This window comes from Alligator sinensis, unplaced genomic scaffold (genome assembly GCF_000455745.1).
Source record: "Alligator sinensis unplaced genomic scaffold, ASM45574v1 scaffold325_1, whole genome shotgun sequence".
Lineage (NCBI taxonomy): Eukaryota > Metazoa > Chordata > Crocodylia > Alligatoridae > Alligator > Alligator sinensis.
In genome coordinates, this window is record NW_005842118.1 from 1,077,885 (window position 1) to 1,081,980 (window position 4,096).

Sequence of the window (4,096 nt, forward strand, 5' to 3'; positions counted from 1 at the left end):
AAGTCATTGTTCAGCTTGTTTAAGAAAATGCAGATTTTCTCTGTATTTTCATTTTGTCCAGATGTGAAATAACTTTTTGCCTCTAAACACAATTTTTAGGGAGCAGCGTCAGCATTCCAATACCAAGAAGAGTGTTGCTCGTTCATGAAAATTCTGCCTCTAAACAGTTCTAGTTCCATAGTCACTGGATCATATCCAACAAAGACGACAAATAATTTAAAGAAGCATACAAGCTGCCTTATGACAGCCTGTGTATTCAAAGAAACAAACCTGAATTGGATAAATGGGCATAGTTCTGAAGTCATGTATATTTGTTATATGCTTTTGCAATTCCACTAACATCAGTAGAACTATCCTGGCAAAGTCCAAAGCAATCCTTGATCCTATGTGCTGGACTTACCAGGACAGCTAGAGAATAGTACAACACGCATTCACTATAAAAAGAGAGTGGAGTTTTGCTCAAATAAAAAAAAGGCTTACTTCTGCCTCATGCCCATGCTCATCTGATTTAAATGAATCTTAACAGAAAGAAGGTAAGACAGAAGAGAAATGAGATAACTGATTTGTAGGCTTTGTTTACATACTAGTTAACTATGTTAATAATATTGAATATCTTCAGTTTTAAAAGTACATTTTCCCTGACAAAAAATGTATAGCTTCTGGAGACTGCTGGAAATGTGGAACTGTTACAGTATATGTTCAATTTAGGGTGTATTTTAAGTATATCTTAACATGAAAGCAAAGCTTATATGATATGAAAATATTTTTGCACGCCTCACTGGGATTTTTTGTTAAACGACAGTAACTTATAATGCATCCAGTTTTCATTAAGCTCTAATTAAGAATATGTAAAAATTGCGACCAGCTCCTGACCCTAGAACATTTCTGTGTATGGCACAATTCAGGAAAAAGAGAAAATATAGTTGATTTTATAACAAATTTGCATCCCCCACCAAACATGAAAATCCTAAATGCTCAATAAGACTTCTTTACCTCATGACATTGTCCATTTAAACCATTACGACTTTGGGTTTGTTTGGGTGCTATACTTGGATTTATTTCTTTTTTTTAGGGGGAAGGAGGGCAAAGCCATGTTTTGACATCACTTATATAAAGATGACCAATGTTTGTATCAAAATGATATTCTAGAATATTTTTTTTAGAGCCACGCCAGACTATGCTGTAGGAAAAAAAAACAACAACAAAGTTTGGAAAAGGTTCAGGAAATAAAAAATAGTGTTTTTATTTCAGGGTTACAAATATTCATAGTTTATCACATGCCCCAGGATATTTGGTGTTTTGAATTCAAGTATCAGGTCAAGGAGAAAAGGATTTCTTGAGAACCTCATCTTCCTATGTTTTTTAAAAGAGAAAAAAAAAAAGAAAGGTTCTCATTCTCTTGGTTGCTGAAATAACTTATCATGAAGTATGAGCTAGGCACACCTTAAAAGGTTTAAAGAAGAAAAAAATAAATCTATTTATTTTGTTTCAGTCTCATGACTTTTAAATAATTATTCTGTTTTTTAATGTTTGGAGTTGACAGTAGCATTCTCTCCATCCTAATTTAACCTGTTGTGTTACGACATATTAAGGTTACTTCTTTTAGGAGATAGAAAATCTTAACACAAATTGATCTCCCATTTGTTTATTATTGGGTTTTAAGTAAAAATGCACTGAATGCAATTTAAATAAGTTTACAAGAGAAAATAAAAACCAGCTAATCATATTTTGAGAATTAGCATACCTGATACAGCAAGAAAATCATCAATACTTGTTATGTCATCCACAGCTTCTGTGAAAACATGTATATGATTCTCCCATGTGCTTTTGTACATGTCCATGTTGTTTTTTAACACCTGGCTTTTTGGCCTGACAGAAAGAGCCAAAGCAGCATTGCTAACCTGCAGAAAAAAAAAAAAAAAAAAAAAAGACATTAATTTCACCTAAAATAACTAAAATGCATAAGCTATTATAAAATAGTTTTTCTTTTTAAGCATTAAAGTTATACAATCTTTATGTATAATTCACAGTGGGAAAACTAGCATGATACTTTTAGGTCAATAGCCCTGTTGAGTTCTTGGATTTGAGTTTAGTTGTACTATAACTAAGGAGGATGGCAAACAAACCTTTCCTTTTTTAAATTGACTTAGGCAATTCTATTTAATACAATGCCAACCATTTTTTCAGGCATTAATACAAAGAAGAAAATCTCATTCTATTAGGTATTAATAAAAAGATGCTTTTTCTACCTAAACTTGTTTTGGGTTTATAAGACTATCAATAGTGATCACCTACATTCAAAGGGAAGCAACATTAATTCTTTGAACATTAGTCCAAATGGATCACGCAGACGAGACTGAATATGCTTAGCAACACTTGTTACAACTGTATAAAAGTTTAAATCTGCTTTTTCTGAACTCTGCAGACAAAGGAATGGGACATTTGCCCCAATAAACAATGAAATATTCATAGTTTGCCATCAGAAGCCAACCAATTTCTAGCACTGAGAGAGACCATATTACTGAATTTTAAAATTGTTGCCCCTTTCTAATGCCATTATAACTCTCCTATCAGTTGATTAGTCTTCTCCCTGATGCAACTTTACTGAAATCATATTCATTACTATTTTATACATCAAATTAATACATATTTCTAACCATTCATTTTAAGCTTATCATTCTCCTTATACTATATTACCCCCCATTGAGCAACAATACCAGACAGCAACTCATAGATTTGAAAGCTGATATCTGATGCATACGAAAGAGAGATATTACCACTGTACTGTATTTGTCAAATACATTAATCACACTAGAGATTAAAGTAAAAAAATGTCAAAACACAAAACTGCTTGAGGGATAAAACAATATAATAAATCATACCTTAAATCACACTAATACCCAGCATTGGCAATGTACATCATGGAACACACACGACTGGAAAAATATTCTCTAATCTACTCTACTGTGGTCATCTGGTTGGAGGAAAATCTGGAAACTGCAAATTTTCTGATTCTAAATCAAATGCATATGCCTTCTTGCTGTCTAATCTTAAGCGGATTTCTTAACCTTGAAGTGAAGCATAAAAATAATTTACACTAAAGCTGGTGGCTTCATTCCCTTTTTTTAGTGAGTTTCAGTATTCTTTTCCCTAGACATCAAGAACTTCTGAGATTAAAACAAAATACATATAACATTATCATCATTACTATTATCAATATTCAGGAAAAAAACCCAGAATCCTGAAATATGCTTTTGGCCAGAAAAAGTCTCCCATTTTACATGCAAATACATTCCAGGTAGAAGTAATTTGATCAAAGAATAAAATTACAACATGCTACAGTAACTCAACTAGAAGCAGAGAAAAGTATATTACCAATGTATGTGGCCTTATGTACAATATAGCTCTGACATATTATATAATAGTACATTAGGGAAATGATCTTATAGAGCACCCAGTAAATGAATAAATGTTAAGAGATGCTTCTTATGCACTTATGATAGAGTGAAGATATCTGGATCACTTAATGCAATTATTGAACTTTTATTTGAAGATTATTGATTTTTTTTCCAATGAAAACATTTCTACTTTGATTTCGCAGGGCACGTCCAGACGAGCACACACGTGCCTCTTGCCCCGTCTCAAATCCCTTTAAGAGGGGGAAGAGGCATGTGTAAGAATGAAAAAATGTTCCCCGTGCTGCAAGTTTCAGCACCAGGGCTCAAGTGCCAGTAAGTAAGTAAGGGATTAGGGGGGGCTGTAGAAGAGGGGAGAGGACTATGGGGGGGAACCCCTGCTGGGCCTACCCACTCCCCATCCCTCCCAGCCCCCTGAGGCCACCAATCCCTGCCACCCCACCCCAGTATCCCAACAGTAAAAAACAAAACAACCCCCCCAGCACTTACCGGCAGTTCCAGCTGCCATCAGGGTCACTGGGGGCACACCCAGATAGCACGGGGCAGAGGGACAATCCCAGCAGCCCCAGCCTGAAGCCTCCTGCTTCCTGCTTCCCTGTGCTGCGCAGGAGGGCTCTGCCAGAAGGCCCCAGAACCACCCCCCCCCCCCGCAGCCCCTGCTTCTAGGGTAAGTAGAGGCT

The 4,096-nt window shown here is 35.5% G+C and overlaps 1 protein-coding gene across 1 annotated transcript in view; it reads right to left on the reverse strand.

Annotated features, from left to right (window-relative positions):
* CTNNA3 (catenin alpha 3) overlaps window positions 1–4,096 on the reverse strand; it is a 1,539,787-nt gene that overhangs the window by 519,563 nt on the left and 1,016,128 nt on the right. The window contains 1 exon segment of the mRNA XM_025205567.1: window positions 1,745–1,901. Coding sequence (XP_025061352.1) covers window positions 1,745–1,901 — 157 coding nt within the window.